A 23,625-nucleotide genomic window follows, 5' to 3' on the forward strand; every position below is an offset into this window, starting at 1 on the left:
TGAATTTGCCTCGTTATAATTCTTGACCAAAAGTGAGGATGGCGATAAAAAAACCGAAATGGAGATAACGATTTGGGTTTTTCACTGACCTCTCCTTTTCTGAGAATCGGTTGCTGGCCGATGACCGATAGAGTACGATCGCAATTACCAGCAGCTGAAGTATGAGCGTAGCCGGGTTCTAAACTTAGAGGAACCGTGGCACACTCCAAACAATTTTTAACTCATTTTTTATACATTTTCTAAAAGGCACCAATTTTGAAAAATGTTCTCGCATGGGTGGGGGTGGATGGGAGGTCGCTGCTCTTACTCCTCTGTTAGCAATGCCACTGAGGTGAAATAACGTTATTCCACAGAGTGCTTAGGTCAAAGGTCAAGCAGTCTCTCCCGGTCGAGTCGCTATTCCGCAGTAATAGAAAATCGCAGTTTCGGCACATTTGATTAGAATGTCGCAGGAAAGAATAGCAAGACGGATTCTTCAAGCGGAGCCAACCAGTAGAAGACCTAAGGGTACATTATTTACATTTGATGGATATTTGTCTTCATCTTGTTTGTTGTTACCACAACGTTTCGGCTGATTTACTCTCCGGACTTCATCAGGTGTCCTGGTAGAATTTTGAACCCAACCGTGGGTTCTCATTCCTAAGGGTTTTTTTTTTTTTGCTGATCTAATTATTGTGACTATCATTATTTATTGAATTCGCTCTTAACCACAACATCATACGCCCGTGGGCAATTACAGAGTGAATTTTAGGGCTTATAAACCCAACATTTTCCTATCCTTCCTTAATACCGGTTCCCATATGCTACTCATATCTGCACTCGGTCTGCTTAGGTGGTTGTCGTGTCCTAGCATATGTGCTGCTTCTTTTAGTTTTCGTATTTTCCAGTGGTGTTCTCTGTCTATTATTTTAACTTCATCCCACAGAGGGAGGTGGTCTCCATTTTTCCATACATGACCAGCTATACCCCATTTTTCAACATCTCCTCGTGTCACAACTTTACGATGTTACTCTACCTTTATTTTGAGGGGACGGCATGTCTCGCCTTTGTATAACCTACCACAGCTGCATTGGATGATGTACGCGCAGTCTTTGGTCATATTCTCTTCTATTGGTGGTTTTACTCGAAGGAGATATTTGTGAAATGTTATATTACTCTTGAATACCGTCCTGATGTCATATGGACCGCATATCTTTTGTATCTTTTCCAAGAGGCCTTTCACACATGGTAGACAGACTGCGATCAGTTTATGGGTTTCATCCTCTCTTCTCTTCCTAATTGGAGTGGATAGTATGTTTTCTGGGGTGGTTGTTACTTAGCTTGATCATTTCTTCGTGATATGTAACAGGATCGCTACTTATATACTTTGCTCGATGTTTAGGCACTGAGCTGTCCCTCTCTTTACACCAGGTCTCCTGTTGAAAGCTGGAGTGTAAATCAGCCGAATCGATGTGGTAACAATAAACAACAAACAAGAAGACACATATCCGTCCAGTGTAAACAATGTACAGAATTCCTCATCTCAAAAATATAGAACAGTATGACCTACGGGTAGACCAAGAATGAGGAGATTGGATAATATCCCTAGTCACAGCTGGTCACGCTTTTGAATCCAACCGGATCGTATGGAGGAGGTGCCTTGAGGACTCCACCCGCAAAACCCTTCAGGGAACAGTGGGAAGAGATGCGATGGATAAATGAATAGATAAAGTTACTGAAGGTCATTGACGGTGGTTGTTAGAAAGAAAACAGGGAATTTGGCATGACTGAGACGGGTGGGTAGGTGTTTGAGAGAGGACAAGGAGTTAGTGAGAGCACGTTAAGGTCTTTGTTCCAGGTTGCGGATTAGGGTTTAGCCCCTGAGCTAGTTTTCTTACAAGGACCTGAAACGGAGGTTACACACACACAGGTATGTATATACGTGTTTATGTATGTATGTATGGATGGATGTCATTATTCAGTTTTATTTCAAGAGAATTCTTCAGTTTTATTTCCTCAACTGTACACAGTTTCTCTTCTCTGTCCCAAATCATTATATTTGGTAGATCTATTTTGTTTACATTTTATCAAGGTTTTCACTGAGACATTCCACCACACCCCTTTTTATTATAAGTGGCCATGATACGACATTCAAAGGCATTTTGGGTTGATGTTAAGCATCTGCCGCCTTGTTTTCGTTTATGGTAGAAGCAGTCTACATCATTGTTGATCAGGAAATGATGTGTGCTTTTTAATATCTTTCGGGTTTTCACATCAATGGCTCGGATCTCATCAAGCAGCCCAAATTTTAGTATGAGTACTGGCACCACAAACACATTGTGGGCCACTGTTTTATTGAGTGCAAAGAGTTCCGAGGTCCAAATTTCCTTTATTCGGTCGTAATATTCTTTAGTGACACGTGTTTTGTTATAGGTGCCATTCTATGTTTTTATACACTCCTAGACACCCGTAACATTCCTCATCAAATATAAAGGAAACAATGAAGCCACTGATGGAGATGTTGCTTGTCTGGTTTACACTTTCCCCCCTTTTCACAACGATATAACAACATTTCTCCTGACCAAACTCCAACCCTACATCCTTTGAGATGTAACCAGGTCAAAGGTCTTTTGCATCTCGTGCATATTCTTTGCATAAAGTTTCAAGTCGTCTACAAAGAAATAGTGTGTAATTTTGGTATGCATGTATATCTGTCTGTCTGCCTTCCATTTCACCTTTCAAATAACTAATCCGTCATCACTTTGCATCCCTCTTTTACTAGTTTCCTCACAATACAAAAGCATCTCTCTCTCACCCTCCTCTCAATCCATATGTTCTCTGAAAATTTCCCTGTGCTTCCTGAGTCTTTGCAACTGTATTCATCTCTCGTACTAGGTATCTTCATCATCTGATCGAGCTTGCTTGGACATTTTTAACCCGTACATATCAATCCATCTCAGTCCTGCATTGGTTGAAGGGGGTCTTCGGGGGAGGCATCCAGTATCTCTGGGGAGTTGATCTACATGCGTTGTGTTTGGACGACCTGCTTGAGTACGGCCATGCTTTGGCAGTTGGTCACTTGCCAGCTCTTGTTTAGCTCATCAGCAATGTCCAGCAAAGGGCAAGCGCCTTTCCCTTATAATAGTGGACACATGCAGATCTCCATACAACCATTTCTTGGTGGGATGTGTTCTCCAAAACATGTTTAAGACTGCTCTTAACATTCAAGTTTAAGTACTATCTAGCTTGAATTCTAGTTCTTTTGGTAAGTGTTCAGGTTGTTGCTCCATGTAAAAGAACTGATTCTACAATTGCACAGAAAAAAATCATTTTAAAGTTGTCTGACAGAATTGATTTCTGGACAACATCCAGTTTGTTTAGGGCCGTCCATACTTTGGATTTCGAGTTTTTATACCCTTTTCAGTTGACGCTATCGCAAAATTTTCCCCTTGTGGTGGCACTTATTAATTCTGAGCACTCACCCTGTCCACTCCTCTTACACTCACCTCCATGTCATTTGAGGGCACGCCCCGACCTATCTCTGTCTTTTCCAACTGGGGTAACCATGTATCTTCATGACAGTACAAATATTATTTTCTGTCCGCCTACCATACATTAGCTTCTCATCGCTTGGCACAAGCCATCTCTCTCAATATCATTACACCTTCAGTTGGGGTGAGGCTCTTGTAGCGTCACAAGTACCACTTAAAAGGCACCTAGTACTCTGTGACGTGCTCAGCGTTAGAAAGGGTATCCAGCCGTAGAAACCATATTAAAGCAGACATTGGAGTTTGGTGCAATTCTCTGGTTTGCTAACTTCAGCCAAATCATCCATCCGATGCTAGAATACAAAACGGATGTGAAATGGTGATTTCTTATGGTGTCTGCTGTTTCAGTGAAGATGAAGTACTTCTTGCCGTAGTAGTTCCTTTGGTGTATAGATAAGACATTTCTACTTTGTTGATACTACTGTCTTTTAAATCCCATACATAGCTTGATAATGCTGTGGTGTATCTTTTTTTTTCATATCTAAATGTGAACTGGATTTGTTTTAAGTATTGGCTTTTGAAACTACTTTCATACATTTTAGCATAAGATTCAGGTGGGATATCTCTGGGTAATGACATTATCCTTAGTCCGTTCCATGTTGCCCTATACAGTTGATTCACACCCACCATGTCTGCATTAGTTTTTATGGGTTTCTTTGGAGAGAAAAGGTTGCCAGATTCTAACAACCTTCCTCTTTAGCAAAGTTTGTGACTAGCTAGCATTCTCATTTGAATAAAGATAAACAGGTGCTGATTGGCCAGAGAGAGAGAGAGAGAGAGAGAAGAGAGGAAAGGGTGAGGAGGGAGATATCAGAGATTATGTACTTGAATGGTACTCTATTTTGTCAACATTGGAAGAATGTGAAGCAAAGGTGATCAGAGTGGGATTTGGACTAAAAACATAAAACTCTTATAATTTGTAACTCATCATCAATACTTGATGCGATGATGATAGTGTCTTGAGTCCTCCTTACCTGGTTTCCACCCCCACCAAACAGGAAGCCAATCCATTGCACAGTTATTCATTTAGAGCTGAGTGAAACGAAATGTTTTGCTTAAAAACACAACACTGTGTCAGGCTAAGGAATCGAAACCAGGATCTTGTGATTATGAGTACAGCAGCCTAACCACTTGAACAGAGGCATGTTGATGTGTGTTGCATTCAAGAGGTAAGTTTCAGCCAGGTTCCTCACTGGCAAGAAACATAGGTATAAAATATTCTGGGACAGTAACAGTGATGGGGTATGTTGTGTAGGCATACTTCAAGCAGAGAAATGGGTGGATAAGGTGATTGAGGTAGTCAGAGTGTGTGACAGAATACCTACGCTTAGGCTAGTAATTCAGAGGAGTACAGCAACAAATATATCTGCCTCTGCCCCAAAGAACAGTTTTTTATTATATTCTTTTGCAGGCTACCTCAAGGACAAGTTAGCAACTTTAGACTTCAGGCCAGGAGGATTCCAAGAAGTAGACTGGTCTGGAAAAGAAGGATTTGGAAGCAGAAGGGTCCTTTAGATGGTCAGAGATTTAGGAATGCCTAATTGAGAAATTTAATGAGAAGGAGGAGGAACTACAGACTTGTAACAGAGAGGGCAACTGGGAATTCCTATGGGACAGCTTACTGGGTGTCACAGACCAAATCTGTGGATGGCAAGTCCCAACTAGACCTAGGGTGAAATGGTGGTTGTTACCAGAACCGCCTGACTGGCCCTTGTGCTGGTGGCACGTAAAAGCACCCAGTGCACTCTTGGAGTTGCTGGCGTTAGGAAGGGCATCCAGCTGTAGAAACTTTGCCAGATCAGATTGGAGCCTGGTGCAGCCTTCTGGCTCGCTAGGCCTCAGTCAAACTGTCCAACCCATGCCAACATGGAAAACAGACGTTAAACGATGATGATGATGACAATAATATATATATGTATATCTATCTATCTATATATCATCATCGTTTAACGTCCGCTTTCCATGCTAGCATGTGGGTTGGATGATCTGACTGAGGGCTGGTGAACCAGATGGCTGCACCAGGCTTCAATCTTGATCTGGCAGTTTCTACAGCTAGATGCCCTATATATATATATAATACACACACACACAATAAATAAAGGACAGCCTCATGCAATACTTTGAGAAACAATTTTTCTTTATTTCTTTCTTTATTTGTGGTTTATTTTGCAACTGTAAAAACATTTCAAAAACTGAAATGATCCTGATGATAATGAAGTACAAGTATGATGGGAGTATATACACAACTGCACACACACACACACACAATCACACATGAATATATATATATATACACACACATAAGCATATGTCTGCATATAAATATATATGTATGTATATACAAATACATGTATATCTATGCACATATATATATATATATATATATATATATATATAAGAACAAAGATAAATATATACACTTACTTATGTAGACACACACATATATATTCATACATGCATGCACTTACACATATATACAAACACACATAAATAAAAAATTAAAATATAAAAAAATATGTGTGTGTGCATGTGTGTGTATTCATCCATATATGTATGTATGTATGAACATATATACATTTGCCCAGCTCAGTGAAGAATTCTGATAGGAACTTCAGGTCAATCAATGTTAAATTATTGTTCATTTCACAACATGTATAAAATTTCCTGCTTGGACAAGAGAAACCTCTCGCTTTAACAGTTCTTTTACAAATTGCAATAGTCATCACCTTAGTACTGCCTCAGTATTTGTAGATTCTACTTTGGGTTCCGGCTGACTTTGATTGCTACTAATTGGTAAATGGAGTTTCTCAAAGAATTCGGTTCTCTTCGTCAGGTAGTGGCATACCTCGTTAGGGTCATTGAGTACGAATGGTGGCACCTGAAAATAATAAACACAGCATATAATTCCTCAGTCAGTCGCCCGTTGACGCTACATCGAAGAGGTCAGGGAACAGAAGAAAGAAGACATGCACCCAACACCAGAGCTGAAGACACCTCCGAAAGGGTGAGCCCCGCTATGCGTCACGTCAAAACGGTAGAGGAGTAGGGGCCGAAACCGGATGTGGTTCCTCCTGATGATGTCTTGAGCTAACTGGATCCTATAAAGGAGCTGTTGTGGTAGCAGACCACGAAACACTGTTGTAATTCCTCCTGAATTTCTTTCAGATTCTCAACAAACCGTTTTTGCAATCTTTAAGCTTGCAGCATTTAAAATGGGTGCATCCAGCCTAGAATTCCACCTGTTTTGTGTTTCTGTGTTCAAACCAGCCAGATCTGGCCTCTCACACCTACCCTGCAATATCATTCTAAAAATAAACAGTCACATCATTGACATGTCAAAGCTATGAGATAAGCCAAGATTAATTCAAAACAAAGGGAATTAATAAGCATCACATTTGGCAGAATAATCTGATTGCTAATTGGTTAATCTTTAATCTGGAGGAAAGACAGGGACTCTGGGAAGGAGACCCATAAACTCTGATAATAGCATCAAGGAGCAAAATAGTAGTGTTAAATTGAGCAACTGATTAAGTGGTTTGTATCAGGAAGGGCATCCAACTGTAGAACTGTTGCCAAATGAAACTTCTGAATTGGATGCGCTGGTTTTCTGTCTTTTCTAAGTTGGAAAACAAAATTTTCAATCTGTGCTGGCATGGAAAGCAGACATAAAATAATGATGATGATGATGATATGCAGATGTTGACCCTCAACGACACAGCTTCTTCACCCTAATCTACCTGAGTATTTTAACCCTTTCACCCAGTGTAAGCTATGGACACATAAGAGGTGCAGCAATGTCAAAGGTAGGCTAACTGGGAAGATAGTTTTTGTATGTGGCAGATGCTCTGGAGCATTGACCTCCGAAAATCTGCAGAAAACAACTTCCGTCACTTTCCGGGGGAAAAAACTAGAAGTAGTTGATAGCTTCCGCTATCTAGGTGACCAAGTCAGTAGTGGGGGCGGGTGCGCTGAAAGTGTAACTGCTAGAATAAGAATAGCCTGGGCAAAGTTTAGGGAGCTCTTACCTCTGCTGGTGACTAAAGGCCTCTCGCTCAGAGTAAAAGGCAGACTGTATGATGCATGTGTACGAACAGCTATGCTACATGGCAGTGAAACATGGGCCGTGACTGCTGAGGACATGCGTAAGCTTGTGAGGAACGAAGCCAGTATGCTCCGATGGATGTGTAATGTCAGTGTACTTACTCGACAGAGCGTTAGTACCTTGAGAGAAATGTTGTACCTAAGAAGCATCAGTTGTTGTGTGCAAGAAAGACGATTGCGCTGGTATGGTCATGTGGCGAGAATGGATGAAGATAGGTGTGTGAGAAAGTGCCAATCCCTAGCAGTTGAGGGAACCCATGGAAGAGGTAGACCCAGGAAAACCTGGGACGAAGTGGTGAAGCACGACCTTCGGACGTTAGGTCTCACCATGGAAATGACTAGAGACCGAGACCTATGGAAGTATGCTGTGCGTGAGAAGACCCGGCAAGACTAGTGAAGCCATAATCCATGGCCCCTACCTGGGACGTAGTCAGTCCACCTGTGCATACCTTCCTTCTTGTGACACTTGTGAAGACCTGTTGAGGCAAGTGAGAATCGAATCGAATCGAATCAAATCAAATCAAATCGAACCAAATCAAAATAGATGAACATCAATGGAATTTGTATCCTTGTGTTACCAGTGCCGGTGGCACATAAGAAAACCATCCGAACGTGATCGTAGCCAGTACCGCAACGACTGGCCTCCGTGCTGAGGGCACGTAACAAACACCATCCGAGCGTGGCCGTCCGCCAGCCCCGTCTGGCACCTGTGTCGGTGACACATAAGAAAACACCATCCGAGCGTGGCCGTCAGCCAGCCTCGTCTGGCACCTGTGTCGGTGGCACATAAAAAACACCATCCGAGCGTGGCCGTCTGCCAGCCTCGTCTGGCACCTGTGTCGGTGGCACATAAAATCACCCACTACACTCTCGGAGTGGTTGGCGTTAGGAAGGGCATCCAGCTGTAGAAACCATGCCAGATCTGACTGGCCTGGTGCAGCCTTCGGGCTTGCCAGACCCCAGTTGAACCGTCCAACCCATGCTAGCATGGAAAGCGGACGTTAAACGATGATGATGATGATGATGATGATTACCAACCTGGCTGAAACCGGCTCTGGCTCTGTAGTATAAATGGTTGGCGTTAGGAAGGGCATCCAGCTGTAGAAACTCTGCCAGATCAAGATTGGAGCCCAGTGCAGCCTCCTGGCTTCCCAGACCCTGGTCGAACTGTCCAAGCCATGCCAGCATGGAAAACGGACGTTAAACGATGATGATGATGTGTCAATGTAGAGAAAAAAGCCTATGCCCTTTGTAGGAAGACAAAATAACTTCAATGCAGCAAGAAGCAGCAGCTTGACCAACAGTGTATCTCGCTGGCTGACCTTACTGACCGTGTCAGTCCACTATTTTTTAGTAGTGGACCAGTCCACTTCTCACCAGGGGGAGTCTGCCACAACAGTTTCCAACAGCAATAATATTTTCAAGAGGATGATTAATACTAGTCACATTAGAATGACTAATACTATTCATCTTATTCCCTCTTTCCTTCCAACCAGGTTCATCATCCTTTGTATTTACTCTGGGTGCAGATATGGCAGTGTAGTAAAGTGGGTCCCCTCCCAACCACATGGTTTTGGGTTCAGCCCCATTGTACAATCCCCTGAGAAAGTGCCTTTTGCTATAGCCCTAGTCCAACAACTTGTGAAAGGAATTAGTAGATGGAAACTCATTGCGTCTCTCTCTATATATATATATATCTCAAAAAAAAAAAAAAGGAAACAAAAGGGAGATAACTCATGTTACAATGACCATTACACATTTCTTTGTCTTTTACGGTATGAGCATTCCCATTCCAACATCAACTGCTTTGAATGCAGTCAACAAACTGTCTTGTTTTTTTTCTTCTTGTTATCAACTTGGGAAATGGTGAAATAAATTAATATTTGACGAGGAAACTCTGGGTAGCTGTATTTAAACAAGACTTGAGGATTTACTCTCTTAACTGACAAGTGCTATACTATTTGTTGAATCCCTATCACACAGTCTGATCTTCAAGTGAGCATGGGTTGGGCAAAAATGATCCCAGACAAATCCTAGCATCATTTCTCTCCAACCCATGCCAACATGGAGAATGGATATTTAATGATGATGATGATGCATGTATATGCATAAACATCAACATTTTACAGCTTAGCTTGTCACTCTCTGAATGAAAGTGTTATGGTGTTCACATCGCCATTTGCCATCATCCTCATCAACCAATCTCCTCTTCTGAAGGTGAGTGGAAGAGTAGAACAAAAGGATGTCTTACCTGACAAACAGTGAATGGTTTGTGACTCTGGCCATAAAAATGCTCTCTCAAACGTTTTAGCTGATATATTATGTAATAACATTAACTGAATGTATTTTACAATGGTGTTATAACTATGGGTGAAGACGCATGGCTTAGAGGTTAAGCGTATGAGTACAACGATTGTGAGTTCATGGTTTCAATTCCCTGACTGGCTGCACATTGTGTTCTTGAGCAAAACACTTTATTTCATAGTGTTTCAGTCCACTAAGCTGTAAACAGGTACCAATGCAATCGAGTAGCCTTCTGATCAAAGGAAAAGTTGGCCTGCTCACCCAAGGGTAGCATCATTTCAAAGCTGAACCAATGAGAAATGCATTGTGATCAGTAATGTATAACAACAGTCAATATTCTAGTTGATCACATGATTATAACTATGGATGTAGGTAGACTAAATATCCTCATCTTCAAGTAGCTTCATTTATTAATAAGAAGTTAAGAAACCCATTTTGCAACCACATGTTTCTGAGTTCAGTTCCACACTGTGTAGCACCTTGGGCACGTGCCCTCTACTGTAGCCCCAGGTCAACAATACCTGGAGAGTGGATCTGGTAGACAGAAACTGAGTGAAAGCCTGTCACACACACCCACATATATATCTGTGTAGCTTGGTCTCCCACTATTGCTGTTGGTTTGTTTATATCCTCATAGCTTAGCGGTTAGGCCAAGATTTAAGATAAGTACCGGGGTTGATTTGCTCAAGTAAAACCCTTCAAAACAGTGCCCCAGCATGGACACGGTCGAATGACTGAAACAAATAAAAGATAAACTGATTAATGTCAGAAAAAAAATCTCCATTCACTTACTTTGATATCACACACTTCATTATCTCGGCTTGAGTATTCTCGAAGAAGAAAATCGGTTCCAGCCTGAAAGGGTAATTACCAAGACTTGTTACAATATACTTCCTGGCACCCTACCCCCGCACATTTCACATCAGCTGTGCTACCACCTATTACCACCCGGACACACACCTACTCCCTCCACCTTCTCCTCCAACAAATATTCATGATATTCACTGCACCTCCCTCTATCCCCATCTGTCACTCACCTCTCACACTCCCACAAACTTACCCATCCATACCATTTCCTTTTCTTCAAACTGACCACTTTATATAGAAGTTCCCCCAAACACCCTTTAATAGTTGCCTCCAAACACCCTTTCAAGGTATTTAAAACGCAGTAGACTATCAAGTTATGTATGTATAATGATGAGTTATCAAGAAATTTTTACACACACACATACTCGGACTGGCTCTTGTGCCAGTGACACATAAAAAGCACCATCCAAATGTGGCCAGTGCCACTACTCCCTGACTGGCTCCTGTGCTGGTGGCATGTAAAAAGTACCATCTGAATGTGACCAATACCAGTACCCCCTGACTGGCTCTTGTACCAGTGACACGTAAAAAGTACCATCCAATTGTGACCGATGCCAGTACCCACTGACTGGCTTTTGTGCTGGTGGTACGTAAAAAGCACCATCCGAACATGGCCAATGCCAGTACCCACTGACTGGCCCCTGTGCCGGTGGCATGTAAAAAGCACTATTCAAACGTGATCGATGCCAGGCCCACTTAGCAGGCTCCTGTGCCGGTGACATGTAAAAAGCATCCACTACATTCTTCGAGTGGTTGGTGTTAGAAAGGGCATCCAGCTGTAGAAAGCTTGCCAGATCAGACTGGAGCTTGGTGCAGATGCTGGCTCTCCAGACCTCGGTCAAACCGTCCAACCCATGCCAGCATAGAAAGCAGATGTTAAACGATGATGATGATGGCACACTGAGTCTCTCTCTCTCTCTCATACATTAATTTCTAAAGTAGACTCACCCTATACACCACCATTGTTTGTAATAAAAGTTTAAAATAGATTCACCTCGTGGTAGAGTCGAGTGTCATTTATCCGGACCAATACATTGTCAACACGCAAGAAGAATCGCAGCAATATAAACACACCAGATGGCATCACACGCTGAAAGACAGACATCAACCATTAAGTCAGTTTTAGGAGACGGGAAAATCTTAGAGAATTTCAATTGTTTTAAGGAAAAAACTAATTAGAACCAAACAGGTTAATTTCTTAAGGAAACCACGCTAACGAATTTTCAGTTCCAGGCATGGTTATGTGGTTAAGTTTTCTTCCCAACCATGTGGTCTTCTACTATAGTCCTGGGCTGACCAAAGACTGTGAGTGAATTTAGTAGGTGTGTGTGTGTGTGCGCACACATCACATAATGGTTGTAAATGTTTTCAGCTTCCTGTGAAAAGCTATATCCAACTATGGAGAAATATTTCTCCCCACTTGGAAACAGGTGATGGTTGGTGATAAGAACGGCATCCAGCCATGAAAAAACGCCCTCAAAAAATTCTGTCTGACCCATGCAGGCATGGAAAAGTGGACGTTAAATAATGATGTGTGTATTGAGTTCCTTTTGCTTAAATTTCCTCATCTCAGCCTGTCATTACAGCCTTCAGCTCCAGCAGTTCCATCATTACCAAAATAATGAATTCAATCTGCTAGAAATACCAGCTAAATCTCCCTCAAATCACCCTACAAATATGTTAGATACCTCCAAAAAGATGACATGGTCATGGATGGAATGCCTTCATTTATAGGTTTGCTCAGTTAGAGGTGACCTGGGGTCTATATAACAACTACAAACATCCTTGTACAAGCCTTTTGATGCCAATTCACCTGCGACCACCTCTGGTTCAGTGTTAAAAACTTTCTGTTTTAAAATTATCCAAATTAAAATTTCCCATAAAAATTTCACATTGATTTATTTGCCAAACACCAGCTTAAGAACGACAAAGTTATTTTAGCAAATTCTTCATCATTTTCAAGATTAATTGAAAGACAAACAGAGTATTTCAACAGAAATATGGCAATGAAGGGGTTGAAAAAAGGGTTCAGTGAAGTAAAGAAAAACTAAAATAAACACTCACTATTTTCACACTCAGTTTAGAAGCACCATTATCGGCAAGTTCATCTTCAAATAACAGGATGTCCTGATAGAACAAAATCTTTTCACGTTGCTTTAGTTTCTCCAGATTAATTCGTTCCGATGTTGGTATCACCTGGATTGATGAGAAACGGAAAAAAAATGTCACTGTATAAGCGATGTATAACAACAGTCAGTATTCTAGTTGATCATATGATTATAACTATGGATGTTGGATGACTAAATATCCTCATCTTCAAATAGTTTCATTTATTAATAAGAGGTTAAGAAACCCATTTTGCAACCACATGGTTCTGGGTTCAGTTCCACTGTGTAGCACCTTGGGCACGTGCCTTCTACTGTAGCCCCAGGTCAACAATATCTGGAGATATGTCAAATGTAAATAATGTATCTCAGTCATCTCTGTGAAGCTTAACATGACAGGCTTCCATAGTTTCTGTCTCTAAAACTCACAAAGCAGGGGTCAGTATGGAGCAATAGTAAAAGATACTTGCCGCCAGTGCGACTGAACCCGACACCACGTGATTGTAAAGTTTCTGACCTACATAGCCATGTCTGCACCTATTGACGGGGATCACAGCCAGGCAACATGGCCAGGTTGCCAGAGCAGAAGTAGTCGAAGGATTTACTGGTGCAAAAGCCAAACGTTTTGTTTTCAGAAGTAGTCGAAGGATTTAACATGAAAATCAAATGGAAATTGTAGTTGTGATCCCTGTGCCAGTGGCACGTAAAAAGCACCATCCGAACGTGGCCGATGACAGCGCTGCCTTGACTGGCTTCTGTGCCGGTGATACATAAAAAGCACCAACCGATTGTGACTGTTGCCAGCCTCCTCTGGCCCCTGTGCTGGTGGCACGTAAAAAGCACCAACCAATCGTGGATGTTTCCAGCCTCCTCTGGCACCTGTGCTGGTGGCACATAAAAACCACCAACCGATTGTGACTGTTGCCAGCCTCCTCTGGCCCCTGTGCTGGTGGCACGTAAAAAGCACCCACTACACTCTTGGAGTGGTTGGCGTTAGGAAGGGCATCCAGCTGTAGAAACACTGCCAGATAAGACTGGAGCCTGGTGCGGCCTCCTGGCTTCCCAGACCCTGGTCGAACTGTCCAACCCATGCCAGCATGAAAACGGACGTTAAACGATGATGATGATGATGATGACATAGGTCTCTTCAGGTGGAGTCACCATGTCTCTGTATTGAGAGGTCACAGCTCTGGTACTGTGGCTGTGTGATTAGAATATCACAAGAACCACAAGACAGATTCTTCAAGCTGAGCCAACTGGCAGGAGATCTAAAGAGGACTTTACTCACACGACTCTCTCAGGAACAGTGGGTGGAGAAGATGGGTGCATGGATGAATAATCATCATCATCATCATCATCATTTAACGTCTGCTTTCCATGCCAGCATGGGTTGGACGGTTTGACTGAGGGCTAGCGAACCAGATGGCTGCACCATGGCTCCAGTCTTGATCTGGCAGAGTTTCTACAGCTGAATGCCCTTCCTAACGCCAACCACTCCGAGAGTGTAGTGGGTGCTTTTATGTGCTACCGGCACGGGGGCCAGTCAGGCAGCACTGGCAATCACCTCGCTTGAATCTTTTTACACATGCCACTGGCACAGGTGCCAGTAAGGCGACGTTGGTAACGATCACGCTCGAATCTTTTTACATATACCACTGGCACAGGTGCCAGTAAGGCGACGCTGGTAACGATCACGCTTGAATAGCTTGAATACTAAAGAGTTAAACCACCGGAAAAACAAAAAAGAGTTTAATGAAATTATATACTTACACTAATTGCTAAATTACTGTCTTTTGAGAAAAGTGATCCTTTGTAATCCGTAGTGAATGTCCAATCAAAAGGTTTCAGGGCTTGTTTGATGTATTCACAATCAGATCTAAAGAGACAATAAAGAATCTATTCTGAAATTTCTATAAATACAAGAAATGGAAAAAATGCCTAAAATATAAACTAATTACAACAATTCCTGCAGTATGTGTTGTCGTTCCCTTTGCCTTCATTTTAATGTCCTCTTTCCCATGTTTGCAGAGTCTATAGAGGCAGATTTTCTACAGCTGGATGCCCTTCCTGTCACCAACCTTTACCTGTTTCCAAACAAGGTAATATTTCCCCTCCTTGGCCAGACATGTTTCTGCATAATAAGGGAAATGAATTCATGACCCTGCTTGTATGACTGACACTCATTTACAATTATTGTGCAATGTCAAAACAAAGGACACAAACACACACACTTGTCATTGATTCACAACACACACACACACACACATACAGTGAAGTCATCAAGTAACTTGCAAGACAAGACCCCTCAACTGCAGGGGGGGAACAGTATTCAAGGAAGTGGTTTTTTGCCAGGGGATGAGAGGGTAAAGTATGATAGAAGGGAAAGAAACAGGTGTCTTGGGGGTAGAAGAGATATATGGCTACTCCGGTTGGGAAAGGAGAGGTGGGGAAGATCTGCCTTCAAGTTACAGGAAGGTGAACATACATCTACATATTTTGATTTGTTAGAGTGTTGTGACATTCATGCCTTTTCCAATAGCAGTAGTTATGGTAACAAATTTGAACTGGTTCCAAGTGGAAATTAAAACTTGGTTCACTGAAATGATCACACCACACCAGGTTGTCTAACAAGCAATCTTCTCGTACACCCTCGTGAGATGATCCTGGACACATCATCGGTGATGTTACCTGGTGTTACTCAGGGTGTGGGAGTCTTTCAATAATCAGACACCCTCAGGTAACGAGCAAGCAGAGTAATTAGCATGCCAAGCAAAATGATGAGCAGCTTTTTGTCTGTCTTTACATTCTGAGGTCTGCATTACCTTTCATCCTTTTGGGGTCAATAAAATAAGGACCAGTCAAGCACTGGGGTTGATGTAATTGATTTCCACCTCCCCACCAATAGTACTGGCCTTGTGACAAAATTTGAAATCAGTAATCAGGCATTCCTGCCCAGCCAGGGTTGATCAAACCCCAAACCATATCCAATTTACACTAGCCCATCCAGGGTTCACACCTTATCAACAGCCACCCTGAAGTAATCTCTACAACCTCAACAGCCAACATGATGGCCTTTTTCCTAATGTCCTGTGATGCCCACCATGCTGGAGGTTTTAGAGGGTAACTGACCTGGGAACCTGCTGTGTTCTATCTCAATGGGATCACATCTTGCTTCCCACCCATAGTTACAGCATAATTCGACCCGTTCAGCATATTTTGATCTCTTCCTCTTGTTTGCCTCCTTAACCCATTCATGCCGATCGTCTGTTTAAACTGACCCTTAATTTATAAGGGTATAAAACAAATACTTGATACAAATTGTGATTTGTGTATGATCTGTATCAAAGAATGAAACATGTTCTTAACACGTATGCAATCTTTATCACACAGATTTCAATGAAATTTTTTTCAATTGTTATTTAGGTCAAAATAATATTATTTGTGAATTTTCAGGCAATTTCATTCACTAGAAAAATTCCGGCACGAATGGGTTAATATGGTCCTCCAGAGGAATGTGTTTGGATAAAAGAACATAAAATAAACAAGAATATATTTACCTGGCATTCTTCCAAACTTGGGATGCAGCAACTTGAAGCAGATCGTGTTCAGCATCGACGCATTTTAGAGCATCCAAAGCATTAAATTCTAATCCAAAGCCATCATTATGTTCCAGTCTGAGAATATTGTCAGCAAATACCATTTCTGGTAACTGTGGCAGAGTTAATTCCTTTTCATAGCTGCCGATCAAAATATAAAACCACAAAAATCACAGACTAATAAACATTATTTACACATTGAAAACTTTCAATCAAAAATTACGTCATCAATAACCACCATATTTAGCTGACTTATGGGGTTTAATAACGTTCTTTTTTATGTAGTTGTTGTCATGTTAATGAGAAGAAGCATGTAGATATACAATACCATGAAGGTGGCGAGCTGGCAGAATCGTTAGCATGCCAGGAGAAATGCTTAGCGGTATTTCGTCTGCCGCTACGTTCTGAGTTCAAATTCCGCTGAGGTCAACTTTGCCTTTCATCCTTTTGGGGTCAGTTAAATAAGTACCTATTTCTTTACTACCCGACAAACAAGGACAGACAAACGGATTAAGTCGATTATATCGACCCAGTGCATAACTGGTACTTATTTAATCGACCCCGAAAGGATGAAAGGCAAAGTCGATCTCGGCGGAATTTGAACTCAGAATGTAGCGGCAGGCGAAATACCGCTAGGCATTTCACCTAGGTTATGTGGTTAAGAAGTCTGCTTCCCAACTGCTCATTCAGCTGAACTATGTAGCACTTTCTGTTGTGTCTGGGGAGAGTCATTTTCTTTTTGTGCCTTATAATGTAACACACTCACCGATAAAATTTCCACTTTTTTCTTATTTTTATTGTCCTAAAATTTTCGTTGCATCTTGCAACCTTTTCAATAGTCTTGACTCTCAAATGCAAAAACGAAATATGTAGCACTTACCACACATGATGTGTATGTATCAGTCCATGCATGTGTATCTGCTTGTGTTTTCATTTTGCATGGTTTTCTCTCCCCAAAGCCACTTCTTAACAAATGTGGAGGTGTTACGTTGATGCTTCCTGTTCACAAATTGCCCACTTACTTTCCACATATTTGAAGACAATCTATTTTTTGCATCTTTCACTTGTTCCAGTCAGTGGATTGCGGCCATTGTGGAGCACCACCTCAGAAGGTATTAATCAAGCAAATCAACCCCCATCTACTTACATTAGTAAGTCTGATACCTAATCTCTCAGTCTCTTTTGCCAAAACTGCTAATGCCATGGGGATGTAAACAAACCAACACCGATTGCCAGGAGGTGCGAGGGAGGGGGCATACATAAATACAAAGACACCCGCATATATGTGGCAGGCCTCCATACAGCTTTCGTCTCCCAAATTCACTCACAAGGCGTTGGTCGACCTGAGGCTATAGTAAAATACACTTGCCCAAGGTATCACATAGTAGGACAGAACCTGAAACCTCGTGATTGCAAAGCAAGCTTCTTAACCACACAACCATACTTGTGAAATCTCTCTATATATGTATAAAGTTGAAGTTGTCTGTATATGGCAGGTTTGGTAGCCTTCAACTAACACCATCTCCTCCGAGACCCTGCAGCACAAGTTGACTAAAATTGAGAGTATGATAGAAGAAGGCTTGCTCTTCCTTCTGTAGAAGAAAAGATTCAAATCGGACCATGTTAACACCAAAAATTATTTACATCAAAAGTGCTTTTTTACTATGAAAATCCCTATTTTTTACGATTTTTTTTTACTGCTGTGTCGCTATTTTTCAGTGTATTTCAACCAGAAAAATGTTCACTTAAAGAGAATAACAAGCTACATAATGCAAATTTTTTACTTTTCAAAAATTCCAATTCTAAAGGGTCGAAACAAACCTGAGCAATGCTGGGCATTACTGCTAGTAAAAAATAAAATCCCTTAGTTGAAAAAACAGGTCAGGATTAGTGAAAGGAAGGGCATCCGACTGTAAAAGAATGCCTCAGTAATGAGGCTTCAGTCAACTTCTGTTAGCATAGATGAAGGGGAAAAATGTATGTTAAATGAAAGAACTGAGAGTAGTCATGAAAACATGCATTTTAGAGAACAGATTACTATGAGAAATTACTGAGGGACACCATCGGCCTGAAAAGACAATAGTCAAGTTAGTATTGTAAATAACTACATCATAAATACAAACATAATCTGCTTTATGATAAAAGTGTTGGGGTGAGGAAAAAAATATCCAGTTGTATAACAACTCGTGTCATCTAAATAAAGACGTTTTAAAATGGATTCATGTGAAGAAATGCAGGAAATAAATTATTCTGTTCATGAAATATAAGAGAATGTGAGAAAACATGCAAACAGCATTATTTGAAGATTTAAAAAGACAAAACAAAACTTATTACAATTTGTGAACCCAGGTGTCATTCGTTACAAGCTTCTCACAGTTTTGTTACTGGTTCCTTACATTTATCTCAGTGAGGTAAACAAGGGAGTGTCTGCAGCTCGAGACAAAACAAAGAACTTTCTTTAAAAGGCATTGCTTCTTAAATGTCCTTGATCACATGTACACCCTTTGGTATTATATATATGTGTGTGTGTGTATATATATATATATATAGTATATATAAATATTTTAATCTTCGGATTCTTTCTTTAGTATGCTAGACCACTGGTTCTAATTGATAAATATCAATTTTTACCCTAAATTTAATTTTATAATTATATATATATGTCATCATCATCATCTTTTAACGTCTGTTTTCCGTGCTAACATGGGTTGGACGGTTTGACCGGGGTCTGGGAAGCCAGGAGGCTGCACCAGGCTCCAGTCTAATCTGGCAGTGTTTCTACAGCTGGATGCCCTTCCTAACACCAACCACTGCGCGAGTGTAGTGGGTGCTACACTTGCGGAGTGGTTGGCACATATATATATATATATATATATACATCATGTTGGCGGCACGTAAAAAGCATCCACTACACTCTCAGAGTGGTTGGCGTTAGGAAGGACATCCAGCTGTAGAAATCTTCCCAGATCAGATTGGAGCCTGGTGCAGCCTACTGGTTTGCCAGTCCTCAGTCAAACCGTCCAACCCATGCCAGCATAGAAAACGGATGTTAAACGATGATGATGATATGTGAGTAAAAGATTTACACACACCTAATACCCACTCACTGTTTTCCTTCCACCCTCCAGCTCCCATTCTTGGTTTGCAATCTCACCAACTTATCCACCATCTCTACTCCCTGGTTCCCTTTACTATATACACCACCCTGTAACTTGGGGCTAAGGCCTGCCCAACCAACTCGTCTTCACCATCTTTTCTCTCTCTCTCCATCTGAGGTAGCCATGTTTCTCCTCAACTGCAAGAGATCTTTTTCTATCCCCCTATAGTACCCCCCCCCCCATTTGAGGGAGTCTTTGTCTTGCAAGTTACTTGGTGACCTCACTGGTGCCACTTAAAAAAGCACCCAGTAAACTCTGTAAAGTTATTGGTGTTAGGAAGGGCATCCAGCCGCAAAAACCACAGCAAAGCTGACACTGGAGTTTGTCAGACCCTGTCGAATTGTCTAACCCATTCCAGCATGGAAAATGAACATTAAATGCTGAAGATAATGATGATGATGCACATGGTCCCAAGTTCTGGGAGATGAGAGAGCAAGGAATTAAATCAACTCCAATATTTGAATGATAATTTACCAACCCAAGAAAAATGAAAAGTAAGAAAACAGCCCTTTGCGTGATTTGGATACAGAATGTAAAAAGTCATAACAACACCCTTAAGGTCCACAGCCCAATAGAAACAACCCCAAGATATACTTACCATTCTCTGTCATGTCCTTCAGATTCTAGAATGTGGCTCTCAGAAGCAGTTAAAGTCCAACACCCAAAGTTATAAACTTCCTTTTTCAGTTTTGCCTTAGCAGGTGGTGCTTCTGTCATATTAATAAAAGATATTTTGCACAACAACCAGTTGAAGTTCAGGTGTACTAATCCCTGTAAAATATAAAAACAAACATTGATTTGTAATTAGTGTGTTCATTAATTAGTTCATTCAGGTGCAGGTATGGGTGGGTGTGGTTGAGAAGCTTTCTCCTATGATGTTTGTAACTGTGGTTAGTGAGAGTCATGTCATTGGTTTAACCTTTTGGCATTCAGATTACTCTGTCAAATGTAAAGCCTGTCTAATTACAATGTTTTAAATTAATTGTACAGCATCTTGCGACTCTGAGGTTTTGATGATGTCCCTGTTTATTTTTAGAATGACTTTGTAGGGTAAGTGTGAGAGGTCAGAGCTGGCTGGCTTGAGCATAAAACAGGTAGATAATTTTGACCTGATTATGGCCAGTTTAAGCACACATTCTCTTGAACAGAAGCAACCTACTTGCTGACACCAAACCCTCTCATTCGTGGCCTGTCAACCTGTGCCTGATCATAGCCCTTTGCGCTTTATGTGATGAAGTTCATTTTCCATAGTAGCATGGGTTGGACAGTTTGAAAGAAGCTGGTGAGCAAGAAGACTACACCAGGCTCCATTCTCTGTCCTGGTATGATTTCTATGGCTGAGTACCCTTTTTAACTCCAACCACATCACAGAGTGTACTAAGTGCTTTTAAGGTGGCACCATGGCACCAGTGCCTGTGAGGGCACCCTCTCAATTGAGAGGAGAATAGTATAAAGGGAAGTAGTTTTGTGCCTGATGATGCTAGAGGGTCAGAAAAAGAAACTTTGCAGTAGAGGAGATATGTGGCCACTCCAATTGAGAGAGAGAGAGAGGAGAGAGAGAGAGAGCAAGAGAGAGAGATAGAAAGAAGATGGTGAAGGTGTGTTGGGGTGAAACCTAAGTTACATCATCATCATCGTTTAACGTCCGTTTTCCATGCTAGCATGGGTTGGACAGTTCAACCGGGGTCTGGGAAGCCAGGAGGCTGCACCAGGCTCCAGCCTGATCTGGCAGTGTTTCTACAGATCAGACTGGAGCCTGGTGCAGCCTCCTGGCTTCCCAGACCCCGGTCGAACCATCCAACCCATGCTAGCATGGAAAACGGGAGGGTGTATTTAAGTGGTACAGAGGATTGGATAAGTAGGCAGATGAGCTTACAGATAAAGGGGAGGGAAATGCAGTGAGTGAACATTGATGGTGTTAGGAAGATGAGTTGTAGGGGAGAGATCTGTCAGGGGCAATGACATGCCTTTAGGGCCTTAGTTTTACTTAGATGGACAGGTCTTCTCAACCCTAGCAAATCGCCAATTAACTCAGTCATTCAGTTCTATATTTAAGAGATGAGGAATTATTTACATTTGACGGATATTTGTCCTCATCTTGTTTGTTGTTAACACAACGTTTTGGCTGATATAATCTCCAGCCTTCATCAGGTGTCTTGGGGAAATTTCGAACCTGGGTTCTCATTCCTAAGGTATTTTTCGATGTTGTTGTTGTTATTATTATTATTATTATTCAGGTCACTGCATGGAATCGAACTCGGAATCTCAGTAGCCCGCGCTCTTAACCACTACGCCACGGGCATATGGCGTAGTGGTTAAGAGCGCGGGCTACTAACCCCAAGATTCCGAGTTTGATTCTAGGTAGTGACCTGAATAATAATAATAATATCAGCCGAAACGTTAACAACAAACAAGATGAGGACAAATATCCGTCAAATGTAAATAATGTATCTCAGTCATCTCCGTGAAGCTTAACATGACGGGCTTCCATAGTTTCTGTCTCTAAAACTCACAAAGCAGGGGTCAGTATGGAGCAATAGTAAAAGATACTTGCCGCCAGCGCGACTGAACCCGACACCACGTGATTGTAAAGTTTCTGACCTCGATAGCCATGTCTGCACCTATTGACTATGATTATGGCCAGGTTGGATGTTCACAAGGTGTGACCACCTCAAAACATAAAAAGTAGTCGTTAATAAAGAGGCAAGAAAAGTGAAGACGACGAAGAAATGGGTTGTTTACGTAACTTTCATCGGCTTTTAACGGGTTGGTAGAGAGAGAGAGAGAGAGAGAGAGGGGGGATTGCCCTTTTATAGTGAGAAGTAAACCCATCGGTTGTTGTTGCTTTTGTTTATCCCGTATCAGATTTTTTTTACATGAAAGACGTTCCAACCATATCTAGTCTTCAATATTGCTTTTCATTTTTTAAAAATCATTAAAAATGTGATTTGAGGGAGATTTGGTAGCTATTTCTAGCAAGCTTTCTTGTTAATAACAGTGATTACTAACTCTTTTAACTTCCTCCGTCAGGACTGCTCGATATTCACTAGCGCGGTACTATTTGAGAACAGTGGTCCCGGTGCGCGCACTCGCGCTAGCTAGTCTTGACTAGTCGATCCTTTGTGTTTTTGTTTTATTTACTTTGTTTAACAAAAATGATTTATTTTGTGTTTTATTTACTTTGCTAGGTAGTCGTTGTAGGATCGACTAGTCACGACTAGCTAGTGCGGATGCGCGACTACGCGCATCCGGACCACTGTTCAAAAGTAGTACCCACTACAGCCAGCCACTAACCCCAGCACTAATTAGGCCATCTAGTTAAAAGAGATTCTATATATTACAATTAGCGAGTTGTCTGATAACACGGCGAGGAGGTTCCCTGCTCATATTTTTCCATTACAGCCATATTTGACAGATAAAAAGAAGTCAGTAAAATCACTCGACCTGGAATCGAAACCGCTCGCCTTTCATCACTGTACGCAGCCCACACGCTCCATCCCGCAAGATCTCACAAACACTTTTCATTTTCTGGTTGAATCATCTATTTTATTTTAATTATATAACCCGTGAAAAGCATGAACTTCACGCCATCTCATTCGCTTTTTGCGTCCCGACACAATTAACAGTTTCATAATTTAAAGCAATTCTCGCTGTTAATTACATAATATATAAAAGAAAAAAACGAAGTGTCAGGCGTAAAAATAAAGGAATGTGAACGAGAGGAGGGTATTTATCAGAAGTATCATTAGAGATGTAGAATGTTTGGGTAAATAGACTCAAAATAAGCGAGAAATGTGGGAGAAATTGAACTTACCCCAAGATTTCAATCTGGATTCATGAAAGATGGGGTTGAACTAAAAACTTATATTGGAATTACGAAACGAAATGTGGATAGATGAATTTTTAACAATTATAACAATATAACAGATTGGTTCACAATAAATAAGTTTTATATTGTGATCATTAT

At 41.4% G+C, this 23,625-nt stretch overlaps 1 protein-coding gene across 3 annotated transcripts; it reads right to left on the reverse strand.

The window, feature by feature from the left end:
• Positions 1 to 5,992: 5,992 nt before the first annotated feature.
• LOC115210727 (TIP41-like protein) lies at positions 5,993 to 23,621 on the reverse strand. Of its 3 annotated transcripts, none has more exons than XM_036502335.1 (8): positions 22,668 to 22,689; positions 20,257 to 20,429; positions 16,462 to 16,641; positions 14,675 to 14,780; positions 12,864 to 12,995; positions 11,794 to 11,889; positions 10,725 to 10,787; positions 5,993 to 6,405 (listed from the first exon to the last, which is right to left on the reverse strand). In XM_036502335.1, exons 2-8 carry the CDS (start codon positions 20,373 to 20,375, stop codon positions 6,250 to 6,252), a joined length of 852 nt encoding a protein of 283 aa, XP_036358228.1. In that variant the 5' UTR covers positions 20,376 to 20,429; positions 22,668 to 22,689; the 3' UTR covers positions 5,993 to 6,249. The 3 variants fall into 3 exon arrangements, with proteins under 3 accessions (XP_036358228.1, XP_036358227.1, XP_029635297.1); XM_036502334.1 differs by lacking the exon at positions 22,668 to 22,689 and adding an exon at positions 22,260 to 22,286; XM_029779437.2 differs by lacking the exon at positions 22,668 to 22,689 and adding an exon at positions 23,473 to 23,621 and having other exon boundaries at positions 5,994 to 6,405.
• Positions 23,622 to 23,625: the final 4 nt, after the last annotated feature.

The sequence above is a fragment of the Octopus sinensis genome, linkage group LG4 (genome assembly GCF_006345805.1).
Source record: "Octopus sinensis linkage group LG4, ASM634580v1, whole genome shotgun sequence".
Classification (NCBI taxonomy): domain Eukaryota; kingdom Metazoa; phylum Mollusca; class Cephalopoda; order Octopoda; family Octopodidae; genus Octopus; species Octopus sinensis.

Excerpts from the sequence above, each read along its gene's own strand:
- LOC115210727 (XM_036502334.1), bottom strand. Across the intron at positions 10,788-11,793 it reads ACACTCGACTCTACCACGAG|GCTGGAACCGATTTTCTTCT; the intron begins GTGAATCTATTT and ends TTACCCTTTCAG. Across the intron at positions 6,406-10,724 it reads ATGAAGTGTGTGATATCAAA|GTGCCACCATTCGTACTCAA; the intron begins GTAAGTGAATGG and ends TATTATTTTCAG.